This window comes from Tuber melanosporum (genome assembly GCF_000151645.1).
Source record: "Tuber melanosporum whole genome shotgun sequence assembly, scaffold_9, strain Mel28".
Lineage (NCBI taxonomy): Eukaryota > Fungi > Ascomycota > Pezizomycetes > Pezizales > Tuberaceae > Tuber > Tuber melanosporum.
The window spans coordinates 1,322,938-1,340,568 of record NW_003299139.1 but is presented as its reverse complement, the minus strand read 5'-3'; the positions used below and the strand labels follow the sequence as shown (position 1 = coordinate 1,340,568).

At 42.3% G+C, this 17,631-nt stretch overlaps 2 protein-coding genes; both read right to left on the bottom strand.

Annotated features, from left to right (window-relative positions):
* Nucleotides 1–8,783: 8,783 nt before the first annotated feature.
* Nucleotides 8,784–10,801, bottom strand: GSTUM_00011790001 (uncharacterized protein). XM_002842144.2 has 1 exon: nucleotides 8,784–10,801. Exon 1 carries the CDS (start codon nucleotides 10,681–10,683, stop codon nucleotides 9,376–9,378), a length of 1,308 nt encoding a protein of 435 aa, XP_002842190.1. The 5' UTR covers nucleotides 10,684–10,801; the 3' UTR covers nucleotides 8,784–9,375.
* A 3,825-nt stretch (nucleotides 10,802–14,626) lies between these two features.
* Nucleotides 14,627–15,644, bottom strand: GSTUM_00011789001 (uncharacterized protein). XM_052355844.1 has 1 exon: nucleotides 14,627–15,644. The coding sequence occupies exon 1, from the start codon at nucleotides 15,577–15,579 to the stop codon at nucleotides 15,268–15,270; it is 312 nt and encodes a 103-aa protein (XP_052211809.1). The 5' UTR covers nucleotides 15,580–15,644; the 3' UTR covers nucleotides 14,627–15,267.
* Nucleotides 15,645–17,631: the final 1,987 nt, after the last annotated feature.

Below are 17,631 nucleotides of genomic sequence, written 5' to 3'. Positions count from 1 at the left end.
TTTTTTTTTTTGTTGGTAGATTCCCATCCACCAACCCTCCTATGATTCCATCCCACCATATATAATTATTCCCTATGTGTCATTATCTGTCCAGCAATAAAAAAAGAGGAGGGGGTCACAACTCACCTGGGAATTCCATCCTGCTTACACAGGATATTTCCACCCGCCAGCCCACTTAAAATCCGTCCCGCCGGTTCCTACTCCACAACTGTTTTAGTTAGTAAATATTTTTCCCATATAACTATTTTCATAGATTATTCTCCTGTTGATGTTAGTATATTCTACTTTCACTTATATTAGCAAAATCTCCAAAAAAAACCTAATTCCCAATCCTCCCAAGGTTTCGTCAGTATGTAATGGCAGGTCACCCGCCCACCCATCCTCGCAGAGATTTTCCAATGTGTTAGCAGGTTGCCCACCCACCCACCACAATAAGTTAAGCATCCACTTAGTGGAGCATACTGCATAAATGTTACTATGAAAAATAGAGAAATTATTAGAACAAAACTTTAAAATAAAAAGAAAAGATTTTTTTTTTTGATTAATAGACAAGCCATATAGGCATGCTTTTGAGTAGCAATTCTCTAGTAGTAATAGTATAGTTAGAAGTAGGAGATACTAACGTCGAGTTGTATGTATGTCTTTGTAGAGAAGAGAGTTGAAGTGAGCAAGGAGAAAAAAAAAAGAAAAAGTGAAGGTGGGGGAGGATGCCATTATATAGATCTTGCTCAGAAGTGCCAAGATAGGTTAGTGGAGGGGAAGAAAAAAAATTTTAGGGTTTAAACTTGTATAAGGAAGAGGGGAGAGGAGAAAGGTGTGGGCTTGCATACAATATACATCATCAAGAGAAATATAATACAGCAACAGAAGTTGAAAAAAGAACCAGTTAGTGAATTACATTAACCCTTACTTATTTATTCTCCTTTAGTGATAAGAATTAAACTAATTGATAGGTGATTTTCATCTTATCTTATTGTTGTTTATAGTCCGCAAAAGTAAGTGTGATTTATTAGACTTCTTTTTTTCTTCCCAAGAGAGGCTTATATAATACTACTTTTCAACTACTAGGCCTGACTTCTAGCAATGAAAAGCTATTCTATACTAGCAAAAGTTTTTTAATTAAATATAGAGAGCCTGAATAGTGGCCAAATTTTTTTTTGATATTCAGATATTTTGGTATGAAGACTTATACAAATTTACACCAAGGCGTCTCAATATTTAAAAATTCAGTTAGTACCTGTTCACTATATCAGTTTCCTTTTTGCAATTATCTGCCTAATAGTAATTCTATTATAAGAAATGCTAATTCTGTATCTTTCGATTGAGTCTATATAGTTTACTTATATCGAGTGATAGTAATTTTCTTTTAGGCTATTCTATGTACTAAATCCTGCTGTATGACAGGTTCAGATGAGTTTCTTACTCTATAATTTTTACTCTCAGTCATATAAAACTAGAATTATATAACTTTCTATAAGGAAAAAAAAAACAACAACAAAATGTCTCGTATATTATACTTATTTTTATATCTTATTTGCTTTCACCAACTTTAAGCAACAGTAAAATAGGAGGTGAACTGACTATTAGAAATTCTAAAGTACTACTCCTGCTTGGAGGCAATTTGTACAAGACTGACTACAATTTCTTATTTTTCACCTTACCTTGCAGTAGTTTTATTCCTGATATCCTCCGTTTTCTTATAATAACTAGTATCTCTTGACAATTTTAGAATCTTGAATATTTGGATAGTATACTAAGTGGTTAAATTAGAGTATATTTTATAAAGACATTGTTATGTATATCTGTTAATATGAGAATTATTAATTCTTAGTAGCTATTGATACTAGTAGAAATCTATTTCCTCTTCAAAGTTCTCAAACTTTCTCTTATTTGTACTTTAATCTCTTCTTCTACTATACTACTACTTCTTTTAACTACTCCAATTTCCTCAATCTCCTATTTTCTTTACTCTTTAATAAGAGAATTATTACTAATATATAAATAGATAGTTTGTAGTCTTCACTCTCAACAACTAGGAGTAAATGACTAATACTAATAGTTTGAAAATTCCTGTTATATCAACTCTCTTTATTTAGTTGTAAACTATCTACTTGGCCTTACCTACTGTCAGTATAATAATATTAACTCATCTACTCTCTACTATACTTCCAGTAAATCTTTTCTCTTTTTAAGATTTTATAAATTTTTTTTTTCTTTCAATTTCCTCCAGATGCTAATAGCCAGTTACCCTCATGTTTTACTATTACTCATAGTTGGTGGAAGCAAGTATGACGCTGAAGTAAGTGTAACACAACTTTTTTTTTTTTTTTTTTACGTGATACTTATGATGTATCTAAATAGAATTTCAATCAGATAGTTTATTGAGTATTGTATTGAGTTATTCATATTTTTATAAATAAATCTACGGTATTTAATCTTGAATTTGATATACATATTTATGTTCAAGTTACTATCATACTATCACCATCAGAATCTCCTCCAGTTTAATAATAACTTTCAATTCAACCTCTGCTTGACATTTTATTTGTTATCATTCTTTCTCTGAAGGTGATTTTCCTCCTCAGTTGTAGTCTTCTTTTTCACTGTCTAATATCTGGTTAGTTTTTAGAATATGGAGAATATTCAGGCAGGAGATAACCTGGTCGTAGCCAATACTCAAGGTTCCATGTAATTGGCAATGAAGAACAGACAGAATTAAGCCTTGGCATGGTTAGAGCAACAGCCTGGAGAGAAGGTAAGTGTAGCAGTACAGTTGTTTAATATAAAGACAATAGCAATACGGATGCATCAATTATGAATGCGTAATTAGTAGCGAAATATACATGGAAGTTTCAATCAACATAGAGGCAATAATATTATCTGGACACCAGCTTAGGAGAAGGCAGTTTATAAGTTTTGTTATCCACAATGGGAGATGGGAATTGCAGCAATACCATCTATAGTTTTTACAGCTATTTGCAATCTTCGTCAGCAAGAAAAGCTTAATTCTCCCTCACGAGATTGATTTCAAAGATGGATTCAAAGAAACCCTATCCTACATACAATTAAGAGCAAGCCGATAGCCCGAGTTAGGCTTACAACATATTCAGAGATAAACTTACATGCCTTCTTTAAGAACTATCAGGAAACCTTAGAGAAGTACAGCATACAAAGAGCAAAATACATATATAATATGGATGAATCTGAAGTATAAATTGAATGTGCAGGAGGAGAGATTGTAATTGTTCCTGCAGAGACTAGGGAGTTATATACCTCAAGCCCAGAGAATCGGCAATTACTTACTATTGTTGAGGCAATTTGTGCTGATGGAGGACCACCACCTCCTCACCTTATTATTTGTCCAAGAGAAAAGATTATGGAGAACTGGGTTCATGATAACCTCAATAGTACAGAAGTAATTGCAGTATCTCCTATGGGATATATAAATGAGAAGATTGTACTCGCTTGGCTTGATCACTTTATCAAGCATATTGATGCAGAGCCTGATAGGCATTGGAGAATTCTCCTACTTGATAGTCACTCTACTCACCACTAGAATGACTTTATTATAAAATGTCATGAGAACTGAATTATCCCTTTTGAATTTCCATCCCATCTCACTCATGTTCTCCAACCTCTTGATGTGGGTGTATTTCGTCCCTGGAAGAATTATCATAAGATGGCTATCAGTAATGCCTTACACTCACTTGATATCGATTATACAATTTCTTCCTTTTTTCAGGATCTGAGTACAATTCGCAGTCAAACCTTTCAGACCCATACAATCAAAAATGCATTTAAAGATTCAGGGATGTTTCCAATTTCTTGTAAGGTGGCATTGAAGAAAATATGCCATTACAACCAAATAACAAACAAATCTGTTGGAAACATGGGAGACCCACCTTAAACTCCCTTTAATGAACAGAAAGAACAGGATCTCCCAACCTTGCCCTCAACATACATTGAAAGTCAACAGGGTATTAAAGAATAGGTTGATCATACTAGTGTATTTAGTCTAAAAATAAAGCATCAATTTGAACAATGATCTGAAGAAATTGAGATTCTTCTTGCTAAAGTACAGCTTGAGGAACAAACATATTAAATTGTACAAAAGAGAATCTAGGAGCAGGAAATCTGCAACTGTATCTTTCGAAGAGTTATTCAAAAAGGAGGAGTAATTACTGTAGAGGCTGTATGTCACGAACGTGGCTTAGCGAGAAAAGGGTTTTCACGTAACACATGGTTATGAGTTACAAGTATGTTATTGTTTCACGCATATGACCTATTCAGGTTATATGATTAGTTATGTGTGGGATTTGTGATGCTTTCTCACATGGCTCAAGTATGAGTCATGGGACATGCGCCTGACAAGTATGCCTTATGAGTATGCCTTATGGGTAAGCCTTGCGCATATGATTTATGTTTCGCACATGACCTCATTATGATGTCATGAGTTTTGTGCATATGACTCAGTCGAGTCATATGACTTGTTTATTGCGTTATGATTGGTTTATGAGTTTCGCATATGATCTCGCTATGAGGTCATGGGTTTTGAGCATGTGATCACTTTGGTCATATGAGTAGCTTGTTATGATTTAGTTTCGCACATGTGACCACTTTAGGTCACATGATTAAAGGTGGGAAGAACACTATATAAGGAGGCCAATGCGGCTGAGGAAGATAGGTTCTTCACGCTTTGTTCTAAGTACTTTTCCTACTTATTACTTTAACGAATATAAAATACCTTTACGATCTTTATCTTTATTGCAACGTTATCGTTATGCCAAGGAAGGCGCTTTACGAAGAAGAGTTAGAGAAAGCTTACGATAGGCGTTCCCGGTAGAAGACAAGAGTCTTGTACTATCGGTAACGTAGGCAGAGGCCTAGAGCTATCGTAAGACACAAAGAAAGAAGAAGACAGGAAGAGAAGTATCGTTCCCCATCGCCAAGCACTAACTATCCAAAGAGGGATCGTTACACTGTACGACATAGTAAGAAGGAAAAAGAGGAACGAGAAAAGGCAGCTGCTATCAAAAGAGCAAAGAAGAACATACAAATTGCAGTAAATAAGGCTAAGGTTACCCTGAACCATCGTGTAATCACAGCACGTAAGCTTGAGAAGCGGCATAAAAAAGTTCAAAATATTATATTACAAGGAGGGACAATTTCTCCTGAGTTATTAATTGTGATTCTTAATCTGGAGAAGAATCCAACTCATAATAATTTTGAATTACTCCTACCTTCTCTAGATTTGCTACAAGTTTTATGTTTACTTGAACAACCATCTATTGGTTATAGGATTACAACTGTAAGTAGAGATTGATTATTAAACATAATATCTTAAATATAAATAACAAGAATAATACTAATAAACTATAAGTTGAAAACAATCATCAAGTAATAGAAGATTTAGAGGGTCATGACTGAGGTCAAGTTGTCAGTAATGAATCTGATAGTGATTCTGATTTATCTACTTTTTTCCTTGATTCGATTATTGAAAATGCTGATTTTATCAGTATTAATTAAAATTGTACATTTTGTATTATTCTCTACACCAGTTGTACCTAGTCATAAACGATCACGTAAAAAAAATATAAAAAAAGTCGTGTCATACTTGCTTTGGTGTCACACTTGCTTCTGCCAACTATGAGCAACAGCGAAATAGGAGGGTAACCGGCTATTATACAAAAATAAAAAATAAAAAAAATAAAAAATAAAAAACTCATCAGATTATATCCTTTTACTCAGTGATCACTGTTCTTCAAGGAATAGGTCAGAGTTGGATATTTTTATCCCTTGAGCTTTTAATATCCCTCAGAATTCTCATAATGTTATATGTCCTTACTGATCTTTCTCCTTCTTGTATTAGAGCTTTCTCACCTACCAGCCCACCTATATATATATATATATATATTTATATATATATTACCTATTTATGTTAGGAGGATTTTCACTTACCTGATATAATTTTTTTTCTATTCTATTGGTTGGTTCCCATCCACCAACCTATCTGTATTTCCTTCCCACTATATATAATAGTGATTCCCTATCTGTTAGAAGATGCTTTTTCACAAAAACAAAAACTATAGTGAGGGGGGTCTTGACTCACCAATCATTTTATTTTCAGCTTGCCTCCAGATATTTCCCCCTATTAGCCTAACTATATCCATTCCACCTGTCCCTATACCACACCTGTTTTTTTCATAAATTAATTATTTTCCTATTGATATTAGTACATTCTCCTTCTACTCACATTAGTACAAATTTAAAAAAAAAAAAACCAAATTCCCCATCCTCCAAAGGTTTTCCAGTGTATTGTGGCAGGTTACTCTCCCACCCATCCTTGCAGAGTTTTCTAGTTTGTATGGCAGGTTGCCCACCCACCCACCACAATTAATTAGATACCCACTTAGTGGGGTATATAGTTGCTATAGTATTTCAAATAAAAATAAAAAGATTAGTATAAAACTATAGACTGAAAAGCAGAAGAAAAAAATATGGAAGTAAATAGAATACAAAAATGAAGGAAAATAAGGTGATTATAAACCTGCCATAGAGACATGCTATCTAATAACAATACTCAGACTGTTATAGTATAGGTAGAGAATACTAACATTAAGTTAGATGTATGTGTGAGTGAAAGAAAGAATTGAAGAGAACATGAGGAAAAAAGAAGAAGAGAAGGAGGGTAGAGGGACCCCATTTTATAGAGCTAGCTCAGAAGTGCCAAGACAGGTCAGCAAAGGAAAAGAAGAAAAAAATAGGATTTACACTTACACAACGAGGAGGAGATATATATACAATAAATATTATGAAAGGAAACATAATACTACAACAGAAGTCAAAATTCCAGACCAGGTAGTTAATTGCATTACCACTTACTTTTTTATTCCCCTCTAGAGACAAGAATTAAACTAATTTGAGATCCTAAAATTCAAAACTTTCTGGAAGACTAGAGATTGATATTGTTTTTACATAAAAAAGTATAACAGGTTTGGATAAAATAGTAACTGTATTGGTTTTGTTTACATATTTATTTACTGTTATGTATGTTTGTTCTGGTTGCAATGCATATTGTATCGTAAAACAAAGTATCATACGATAGGCTATCTCAACTTGCTCCGGCACTAGTCCCCACGCCCGGTCCCTGGCTTCCCAGAGACCAACTCCGAGTGCATCATTGTGAAGCACTCGTCAACAATCAATAGCTTCTGTAATTACCTGGATATTCCCAGAGGGTCCCAGAAAACCTCCAGATCTCTACAAACATGCAGCACTTCGGTGCCAGAAAGCACTTAACGCCACATGCGAGGCATGATCTATGTTATTTCAACCAACCTCGTCCCTCCATGATCCGGGGATCAGCAACGTTTCTTCCAAAGATAACGCGCATCGCCGGTACCGGAGGGAAACGCCCCAATCAAAAATTCATCCGAACCCATCGGAGATCTAGATCCCCGGGGCGCGCCGCGGCGGAATCTATGCGTTCTAGACTAAGAATCCCACGTGACTGGTTGTTGTGGATCTGCGCCAAGAGTCGGCATTCGTGCTGCTGCCACGTCGATGCCAGCGGCCACAGGAAGCAGGTAAATTAGAGGTGGGAGGGGGGGTACAGAACTGTGCTCGCGCTCACGTTGGGCTTGAGTGTTCGGAAGAGGCAGATGTACTGTACAATATGGCCGTCACGTCACTTTTGATGTCAACTTTTTTGTGGGTTGATCGTTATGATACCAGCACAGTGTCTGCTCTAATAGTGAGGTGAGCTATGATTGTCGTTCGTGGAAATGGGGAGGCGGCGGCGGTGGGTTGGGCACGGTAAACTATGATAATATTATTATATTATTTTTTTGGAGGCGGCGGAAATCGTGGATGTCAAAGAAATTGTCTATTTGATCGCCTCCTTCTAACTACTTTTTGGGGGCAAGGAGGGAAACAAGGCTGTGGATCCCATGTAGATGGGGTCGATGTCGTTGGCAATATATACCTCATTTTTTAAATTAACGGCTTTTGATCCCCACCTCTTTTGATCTAACCAGTCTCACGGTTTTCGGCGACGGTTGTTTCATCGCTCCCGACCCCTCCCTGGTATTGCACCTTGCTGTATCATAAATATTTTCAAACTGATTCTGATATACCACTATATCACTCGATTGACTGCTCATGTTTTGATGCAGTACGGCACTGCACTGAACTGCACTGTACCCTACATCCCTCACCATATCTGCGCCCGACTTGTGCGATTTCAGCTCCAGTGCCGGTAGAATATGTATGGTTTTTCGATGGATTGACGGATGGGGGCCGGGGCGCGTATAGCATTGTACACAGTACATGTGTGCTTTTAATCTGCTCGTGCTGTCAGATGGGTCGGCGATGTATCATGTCTGCCTATATATCCATCTATCGATCGCAATGCAAAGGATTAATTGGGTATATTGTGATCGACGCGATTTTCCGCATCGTCTTGAGTTGGTTCCATACTTGTCCTGTACTTAAGCTTTGTTCCTAAACATTCTTTTTTTTTTTTTTTTTGGATGCTGTGGGTAATAAGACCCCGTCCCATCGAGATGATGCGGCGGCCGTTGTTTACTGCGCTGTACGGTACGGTACTCCAGGCTACCCTATCGCAAACGGCTTTTGTCTTTGACTCGTTTCGCGGCCAATGGATAGCAGGTGTGACGTGAGGTAAAGTAGGACCAGTACGTTAGGTGTTCAACTCTACTCAAACACATTTCCCGGTACTTGGACTGCGGTACTAGAGAGCGTGAAGCGAACGGAAGGAGAAGAAGAAAAAATGACCTCCATGATATTATTATAGATGTGATTACAAAACGTCGTGAAGAGCGCCGTGAAATGCCATAAAGCCAATAAATAAATAAACAAATAAGAGTAACAGCAAAAACATGAGGATATTCAAGGGAACAACCAAAAGCAGGGAAGCATCTCTTCTATAATGAAATCAAAAGGGACAAATAGAATAGACAAAAAAGCACAAGTCAAACTCCCTAGGAGTAATAAGCGAGAAAAAAGGGTTTCGGAATATTATGCAGATAGATGAGTGGGTGGGAGTTGAGATGGATTTGAAATGATGTGCGACTTCCGGATAACGCCATTAAGTTTGATGCCCGCCCCGCCGGCCGGCCGGCCGGCCACGTGCGGGAGCCTATTTGTTTTCGCTTCGCTGGTTGTTCGTCAGGTGAGAGGAGTAGCGGTAAGCTATTCCTGTGCTTTCGTGTGATGATGATCCGGATTCGTTCCGTGCCACCCCGCGTCCATCTTGAAATTATATCTAATCTCCCCCACCGGCGCAAAAGAAAGACCCCAAACCCAAAGGCGGGAAGCAGCACCAGTTAGGAAGATTGCTCCTCATCCTCACCATCAACTCTTCTCTACTGCCGCTCTCTTCCTCCTCAACCTCTCCTCCCACCCCCCCAAATCCACCACCCCCCTATCCGCGCGCCCAGCAAAGACCTCCGGAACCATAACGACGGCCCTCCCACTCCTCAGCTTCTCCCCCAATTCCGCCTCGTCCTCACCTAGCGTCTTGAGCCTCCAGAAGACCTCGCGTATCCACTCGATCGCCGAGAACCACTTATCATGCCCACCCATGACGATCTCGTTGAATTTGACGTACGCTATCGAGTCGATAAACAGGCGTGTGAGGGCAAAGTCGCGCGAGGCGACGCACGAGGCGTAGTACTTGCGCAGATAGAAGAGCTGCACGAGGCGCGCGGCGCGGATGTCCAGATCCTTCTGCGACGTTTGGGAGTTTGGCGGTGGGGGTAGTGGCGGGGATGGTGGGGAGGGGATTTCCGATGATTGTTGGGGGGTTGGGGTCGTGGGGGTTTGTGCCTCTTCGGGGTGCCTCGAACGTGGGAGGCATTTTCCGTCCGGGGAGGGGGGGGTTGGTGGGCTGGTGTTTGGCGCCGAGAGGTAGTCTTCTGATGAATTGGGTATTGTGGAGAGGGGGCTTTCGGGGGTGGCGCCGTTGGGCGCTGGTGGAGGGGTCACGCCTTCCAGGCTTGTCCAATCGTAGTAGTGGTGGTTCCATTGCTCGGCTGTGGTCCCCAGCTTGCCGAGTGAGCGCGCGAATTCGTTGCCTTCCCAGCCTAGGTCATTTGGGAAGCGGCCGGTAATGACTAGGGGCACCACGGCTGCGAACTCCCAATCTATCACGCCTGTGATTTTTAGTGTCTTCTCGTCGAACAACACGTTCCGGATCGCAAGGTCTGAATGATGGATGCATAGCGTTGCTAGCTCTTGTGGCGGAGTGAATAGATTTGTGAGACCAGACAGCAACTGCAGTACTTCGCCGAATTGCTGGGGGTTTGCTTTTGACGATGGAGATAATGAGGTTATAGACGAGTCTGAGCTGAGTGAGGACCAATTGCGAATAGCCAATAGCGTCTCTCGCTCTAACCTTGCCTGCCATAGCTCCGGAAGGCTCGAGTAGGGCCCCTTCGAAGGAATGGCTTCCTCATCCTCTTCTGGAAAATCCTCGCCGCAGGCCGCCGAGATTAGCTCCCCGACATAGAATTCCGACTTGTCCCCCCCCTGATGATATATACTCCCAATATTTGTGAATTCGGAAGGCTTGGATAGTTCCGCTTGCACGAGTGCCAGCTCCCTAATCACCTTCATCTTGTCTTGAGACTTCAGCCTGTAGAAACGCCCATCCTCCGCCATGTTCTTCCCAATCACCACTTCCCGTAATACAAATGGAGCCCCTACCGGGTTGTCGAAGGTGAGGTCCCAATCGTACACCTCTGGGATGGGTATCTCGTATCGTGGGGACCGGAGGAGGTACTGCATGGTTGCTATTTCCGATAGCTTGATCTGCGGATAGAAGTACTTGGGTGGGGCATTGGATATTGAAGCGGCGCATACCGTCGAGTCCGAAAACTTGAGCTGGTATAGTGAGTTATGTGATCCTCGACCTGTGAAGTAACACACGGAACAAACAGTGAGCTAAATTGAAGTATTCCAGGTCTTTGTTGACAATGGGTATCTTGTTGAAACCGAAAGGGATGTGGAAGGGGAAAGGGGGGAAAGGGTGAAGGGGGTGTAAATGAAAAGATAAGGAGAAGGCCACATGAAGAAAGAGTCAAACAAGAATCTCCCTGCCCCCCTCCCAGAACATAAATATAGGTTGTTACATAAGGTACGGACCGGAAATTAACTGCCGTACTCCCATATAGTACTCTTCCCCTCCACCACATCATCCCATCACATATACCGGTATCACATCCAACATCCCGTTCACCACCATCACCCATCCCTATATGTATATGCAACTTTGAAAACAGCTGAGCAGTGCTCAAGTAGGACCGGCCAAAAGGGGAAATGTGATTCTTGAACGAAAGCAGAAACTCTAAAAAATATATCCGGACCTAGCTCGCTTATCCCCACACACTTTTCCTTCCCAAGCCTCGAGGCAGCACATATAGCTAGCCCTTCCAGGTTCACCCAGTCACCGCGCTGAAGACGTGATATGTCGTATTTGAGATCGTCGCGGGAGACCGAGGGTAGTTGCTGCTTCTGGGGCTTGCGCGGGCGGGAGATTGAAGCTGCAGTTCCAATGGTGGTAGAATTGGTAGCAGGAGAAGCGGGGGTCGTAGCACTTAGAGGAGGGGTAGGAGGCGGAAAAGGTGAGGAAGCCGAAGCGTCCCGGTGGGTGTTCCCATTGACGGCTGCGATCGAGCTACCGCTACTGCTGTTGGCGTTGTTGCTGCTGCTGCTGTCGCTTCTGCTGGGACCCGGGTCTGGGCTTATCCCACGACGATGGTTCTGTTGACAGACGTTGTTGGGTTTCTGTGGTTTCCCACCACCACCAGGTTGGACTGGCATCGTTCTGAATTTCCTTTCCTTTCCGCCTTTTTTTGGTGGCGCTAGGCGGGGCAAGTAATGTGAAGGGGGAGGCCCTTTTTTTTCTTTCAAAGAATTTTGTTTGGAGAACAGAATAGAAAATTAAAAAATGGTAGAATAGATAGGTAGAAGATAAATAAAAAATAAATAAGAAATTCTTTCTCTTTTGTTGTCCCGGAAGGAACAACTCGAGAGGTGAGGGTATGGAATGGAACAATAGCAACGACAGTAGCTGTTTGACAGGATGCAAAAGTTTCGACAAGAAATACAAATGCCAGGGGTGTAGGCGGGTGTATGTGTTTGTGTGAGCCCTCCGGAAGAGGGGGGTAAATGGCGGGGGAGGAGGGATGGAATAGCGGAAGGAGGGAAGTAAGTAGTAGCAGTAGTAGTAGTACCCAAGTAGTACTTGAGTAGTAGTAATAGTAGTATTGTAGAAGCAGTAACCCTTTGAATTGCTAATATTGGAACTGTATTACTGAATTCTTGAAGAGTGTGGGGTAAACCGTCACTGTCCGACTTTTTGTCTTGGAAGGGAAGAAAGGTTTTTTTTCTTTTCCTTCCGTTAAAGAAAAAGAAATATTTTGTGGAGTCTCTTTTCTTTCTTCGTTCCCTTGAGTGAGGTAAAAAAAAAAAAAAAAAAAAAAAAGGTTTAATGTATGAATGAGATACCGATACCGATACCGATACCGCAGTTGCACACACCCGATGGTAATGATGAGCGGGAAGAAAAAATAAAATAGTGTCTCTTCTTCCCCTTTCTCCCTCCTCCTCTACCTCTTCTAGTTCTCTCCCTTCTCTTCCAAAGCGGAACGAAAGGAAAACAAAAGAAAAAAAGAACGCAAAGGATCGGAACAGCTTTCCACGAAGGAGCAAGAGAGGTGAAAGGAAGAAAGAAAGAACGGAAAGACACAGAAAGGCAACAAAATACCGTATTATCAAAATTTTAAAAAAACCCTCAATAATATAAAGGAAGAAATGGGAACCAAAGTTAACGCAAAAGGAAAGAAAGAAAGAAAAGAAAAGCCTTATAAGTATAGCATGTATGATGTGGGTGTCGAGCACTGCTGTCTCGTTCGCTTCGCTGCGTGCAGGTTAGTCTAGCTGAGCTGCAAGATGCGAAAAGAATTCTACCTGCCACGCGTGAAGGACCCTGAATTCGTTGCAGGGAAGTTGAGGGAGGTGGTCGAATCGATGTGGAGAGGAAGCCAGCCAGGCAGGGATCTGCTGTACTTTTTTTTTTTTTTCGTCGTTGTCTTTGTCTTTTACCATGGGCCACTCAATCCAACCCAATCCCTTCTTCTGTTCCAGTCTTCATCGTAGGAAGGAAGGGAAAGGAGGCACGAGAAGCGGTGGAAGCACCACCCTCCCTCCTCATGATTGGTGCTGCACAGTACCTAGCGGAGGAGAAAATCATCGGCAAGGAGAAGCAGAAAATCTCGGCGCTGGCACCAGCAGCATTTTTGATCCAATCGATAACTCCAGAGTGTCCGGCTCTAGGATGGATGGATAGAGTGAGAAGGGGTGGGGAGGGATTAAAGGTTTGGAGAACGAATCTACTCGAGTAGACTCTTCATGAAAAAGGGGAAAGTATGACACTGGTACTCATATTGTACTAGAGTACAGTAACTTTGGTCACTGAACGGTAGCTGCTACTGGTATCATACCCGTACCAAAAATACAAGCATCCCGCCCTACGACCCCATATGCCTGATGCTCTGTGGGGGAAGTGACTATCATAACATCATCCAGTAGAAACTGTCGGGGGTATCATATTATTTCTCCGCTCGAGACAGCGCCGGGTATGGATCCCCCCCCACCACTTACTTCCACAAAAACTTCTTTCCTTCTTCCTATTATATCACTGTAACTAATATCGGTGCGATGCACACCGCACCTGCGTGCCGTACAAATAGATACCCACAAAATCTCACACATACATGCATATATACCATACCATCCATACATGACTTTACACTTCACATCCCTACAACTTTTTTTTTCTTCCTTTCTTTCTTCCTCTTTCTTTTCCTTTCCTCCCCGAGGAAAGCAAGTATAGTACAATGTCAGTAGAATTATAGAGAGTGCGAAAGAGAGTGAAGCACGGTTTGTAGGTGCTCACTGGAGAGAGTTACATACCGATACATATCATACCAGCTGCCATAGACACTTCCCTGCAGTACCGGTACAGTACTTCATCCCTTACAATTCCATAAGTTGCCCAGTTGTATGGTCACTTTCCGGAGACAATTCGACCTCCAAACCCGAGTATCATAGGGGCAGGCAAAGGACGTCTACAACTTCACAATGATTGCCGCATTATCGCATAAATCCTGACAACGAAGCCGTAGCCAAGAATGAATCACACAACCCTATAAAACCTTCAACTTATGATAATATCACCACCCTCAAGACCACCCTCTCAGCCTCTCAACATATCACACAATTAAAAAATTTTAAGAGAAAAAAAAAGGAAATATACCGGTATGCCATCGTGTTTGACCACCTGCACCTACAACTCCAATTCACACGTGGGAACATATGAAAAGCGCAAACACTAGTATTTGCAGTACGTTATATTACACTGCCATACAACTACCCCCTCCCCTGCTCATCTAAAGTGAAAGCGGAAAGAACAGGAATGCCTATCGGCAGTCCAGCTGGAAGGTTCCTCTTGGGGTACGAGGTATCCACTCGCTCAATGGCTGGACTAATTAATCAATTGGCCAGAAGAACAAGTAGGATTGTTGTACGGTACACCACATACCATTCTTTGACGGAATCAGTAGATAAAGATATCTATTGTTACTTGTCCAAACCTTCTTCCTCTTCTTCTCGTCCTTTCTCCTGCCGAATCTCCGCTAAGTTATCCACAGAGAAGGTATGGCACTATACTATGTTCGATCACCTTTTTTTTTTTCCACCGATTTCCTTATCATATTTTTTGAGACGTGCTTTGCATATTACGGCACATGGTGGAGCCCGGCTGATAGAATCTTAGACCTCTGCGCTGGACTCTATCGAACCTATCGTAGTTCTCCCGATGAATCAATCGTTGGTCCCCTTACGATTCTTCCGCGGATTGCCGTGCCGATAATATCACACAACACCGCAGTACCTACTGTACGAGACAGACAATTTGGTGTTTGGGGGTGGAACCCATGTGCAACATCCACCAGTGAAATCGCTCCAGCAATCAACTTGGACAAATCCCCTATCAGTAATCCAAACATCAAAATAACTTGAGCTGACCCTCGCAATGTCCAGCCAGCTAAGTACAATGTTAGCTGTTAGGAGCAAGCTCCTTGCGGGGAAGGGGGTTCCGCTCCCGGAAATGAGGGGGAAAAAGGCCGCTACCCCCCCAAAAAAACCCTGTTACCATAATATATATCATATCGATACACCCCCCTACAGGCACAACCGAATGACATCAACAACGGAACTTCCCACCAAGCCAAACCTAATACTTGTATGATACTCGCCCTTGCTTTCCCCGCCGAGCGAGACAAACAAACCCCAACGAGGATAACCTGCAGAACAGGTACTCCATTGCCCCAGTGTGAATACCCCGCTCTCCACTCTCGCAATACGAAGATTGTGCTCCCACCCGCCGACGACGTCAGCGGCATTCCAGGAAAAACCTTGAAATTTCCCGTACGGTATGAAATCAGCGAATTTCTTTATTCCAAAAAAAAAAAAAAAAAGATAGGAAAATCGCATCTGCTGTCTATTGATAATATAAGGGTGCTGTTGGTTAGCGAGAAGGTATGGTGGGGCGACACGGGAGGGGCGCGGTAAAGAAGGGTGAATGGAAGGAAGGAAGGACTTTCACCGTTGAATTAATAGCTCTGACGTCTTCGGCTGCTGGTATTCGCGGGGCACTGCTCCCGCACCGGGAGTCAAAAGCATTCCACGATGAGAGCAAATCCCGAGGGCCACAAGTTAATTGGGGGGATGATCAAATTTTTTTCAACATCACGAGGTGAGCCACGAACCTCCTGGCGAATATGATAACCACGGCCTCACTCCACCACCGCCAACCCCTTCCCCCTCCTCGTCATACTCATCACCCACTTGACCCCTCAGCAAAACCTACCACGACCAAGGCCACTTCCTAATACTAGTACCACCCTACCAACCACCATGCGTGCCAAATTAAACACAAATCAACTCATAGTAAGACACCACGTCTTACCGCCGCCGCTAGTGTGGTATCACCGACACGGCGCGGCGCGGCGTTATTGCCCGAGTGATTAGTTATGATTCTTAACACCCACATGTTACCGGTTGTCGGAGCTGATACCGGTATGATAACCCAGAAGCATCGGCGATAATAATAAGGGAGGGGGAGGAATAGAGATACAACTTTGCGTCATGGATGCGATGTGAGATAATTGTGGTAGGGGATAGTCTTCAACGGGGGCACCACGAAAACTGGCGGGTGACGAACAGGGATCAGGAACAGGTGTTTTTTTTTGTTACCCTACTTTGACGGATTCACTTTTTGGCCTGCCAAATACCCCTGCTCGTCACTGGCCCTTGTCGTTCCCGTTGAAGATAGTACATGTTTTGGTACGCTTTTAAGCAAGTGCGAGTAAATTGGAGACGGGGAGGGTACCAGAGGTAGTCAAGTAGTTGCGGCGCTATATGGTACCGTAACGTGGTTTGACTCTTTGAACATGGAGAATTAGTGAATGAATGAAGGTTTCGGCCAAACGTAAATTACCATACCATAATATACCCGCCTGTACTATCTATACGAGCTACTTCGATAGACTAGGATGAACCATCAATGATAATATCGGGGCAATCCTGCAGTGGGCACGGACCTGGTAGTAACCATGGAGATAATTTGCGTGTCGCCGGACAGTCTGGGGGGAGGCTTCTTGGGATCTCTCAAATAATTGGTTTGTCGGTCCGTAAACCGTATGGTATCGTGAAGGGGGAAGAAAAATTGCTGGAGTTATTTTCTCTTTGGGGGTTGTTGAAGGATCGGTAGAAGTAGTGTAACAGCCCATCCATCCTCACACTTATCTGCCCCCGAGTAACCCTTGCCATTTAAGCGCCTGAGAGAAATGCAAAACCTGGAGCACGACTACTGTCCCGGCTTTCCAGCGATGATACAGTCAAGATATTAGCTCTCCCAGTGCTCCCACGTAAGCACAGCGTACCCATGCTTAGTACGATATGATAGAACACTTACGAAGGCAAGGGGTTTGCGGGTGGAAAAAAGAAAAAAACTGCCTCGACCATCTTAGCTCGAATAACTATACCAACGAAGAGAACAACACGAAGAAGACAAGGAGAGTGGGGAAAGAAGGCTACTAAGTTAGCCGAGGCAATCAAGTCCGTGACCTACCCCCATTATATTAGTGATTCCATAAGGATATGGTGTATCTAATCCGGGAGCAAGATGTACTGTCCTAGAAGATACATGACCTCTGGATTCTTCCTTGCTCTCAGAACATCTTATTTTGGAGCAGAGTCAATAAGCCGGTACTAGAAGAGAAGGAAAGGAGGAGAGGAGAAAAAAGTATGCCGGAAATTCCTATAGAGAGGTTTTATTAGTGAGTAGTAAGAAGAAAACAGCTCCGAGAAGAGGAGAAGCCTGTCATCAGACAGGGGGGAAACTCAGGGGAAAACAAGCAAACAAAGAAATCCCGGTACAAACGATAACATCACAGCAAGATATGTGATGACAAGGAACAATAACACTGTAACACCCAGTACAGTAAACTCATCACTATCAAGATACTGATTGCGGTTGCTTTG